At 58.3% G+C, this 1,229-nt stretch overlaps 1 protein-coding gene across 1 annotated transcript in view; it reads right to left on the reverse strand.

Annotated features, from left to right (window-relative positions):
- Nucleotides 1–517: 517 nt before the first annotated feature.
- The window catches only part of WNT4 (wingless-type MMTV integration site family, member 4), a gene marked incomplete at its 5' end in the record, with an annotated part of 1,473 nt that continues 761 nt past the window's right edge, over nucleotides 518–1,229 (reverse strand). Inside the window, one exon of the mRNA XM_009879207.1 lies at nucleotides 518–1,192. Coding sequence (XP_009877509.1) covers nucleotides 693–1,192 — 500 coding nt within the window. The remainder of the gene's footprint in view (nucleotides 1,193–1,229) is intronic.

Consider the following 1,229-nt stretch of genomic DNA (forward strand, 5'->3'; position numbering starts at 1 on the left):
ATCCGAATGGCCACTGGAGCTGCTCCAAAAATCCATCCAACACCCAGGAGGCCATCGAGGAGCCCCCAACAAGGGGATGCAGGAGGGTCCCGCGTCCCACTCACTCTGGCTGGGCTCTCCCTGCCTTGAGCTTAACTCCCGGTGCCACCCTGTCACCATCTGCCCACCCTCTGCACCGCACCTGGCTGCAGACGCTGGCCGTGCTCCATCCCCTCCCGAGGCTCAGCCAAGGCAAGCGGTGCTCTGAGATGCTCAGCGCATGCCTCAAACAAATAAAAATAACTGCGAGAGAAGACACCGAGCGCCCAGCCGCTAGCCTCGGCTTAAACACCTCCCGTTCGCAACGCTCCGGCGTCAGCGGGAGCTCATCCGATGAGAGGAGGCATCACGCAGGTCCCCAGCCAGCTGCCCAGTGCAGACACGTCCCTGCTGGCACAGGACACCAAGGGGCTCCGGCTTCAGCAATAAACAAAGCAGGCAAACCAAACAGAAAAAGCCAACAATGATCAATTTTGTGAAACTTTAAATATTTTTTTTTCTTTAAAATCTGTTTTCCTCCGGGGCTCTGTCTCTGTAAAAGCTGTGCTCTCCCTGCAGCGCCTGGGGTTAGTTCCTCAGTCCTGGCCGTGGGGCGAGGGAGAATCAGGGTCAGTTAGAGAGGGGGGGACCAGCTGGGCGCTCCCCTCGGTGCATCACCGGCACGTATGGATTTCCACCACCCGATGGCAGGGTTTGCACTTGACGGAGCAGCACCAGTGGAACTTGCAGCTGCACCTTTCCACAACCTCCACTTCGTCCGTATGAAAGCCCCGGCCGCAGCACATCAGCTCGCAGCCGTCGATGGCTTTGGAGGTCTTGTTGCACTGCCGGCCGCTGGTGCCCAGCACCCCGTTCTTGAGGTCGTGGTCACAAAAGTCAGGACTAGAGTCCAGGTAGACGAGGTCCTCGTCTGTGTGCGGCTTGAACTGGGAGTTTTTGGGCACCAGCACTTTGGTGGATCCGATCTCGCTCTGCTCGACCTCCGTGGCGCCGTCGAATTTCTCCTTCAGGACGTTGCCCACTTTGCGGAAGGGGGGCATGGCTTTCCAGCAAGTCTTGAACTCGCACGAGCCCGACACGCCGTGACACTTGCACTCCACCCGCATGTTATTCAGGATCGCCTGGAGGAACAAGGCACGAGAGGGGATGGTCAGCTCACAGTATCACAGTATCACAGTATGCTAGGGATT

This window comes from Apaloderma vittatum, unplaced genomic scaffold (genome assembly GCF_000703405.1).
Source record: "Apaloderma vittatum isolate BGI_N311 unplaced genomic scaffold, ASM70340v1 scaffold26261, whole genome shotgun sequence".
NCBI lineage: Eukaryota > Metazoa > Chordata > Aves > Trogoniformes > Trogonidae > Apaloderma > Apaloderma vittatum.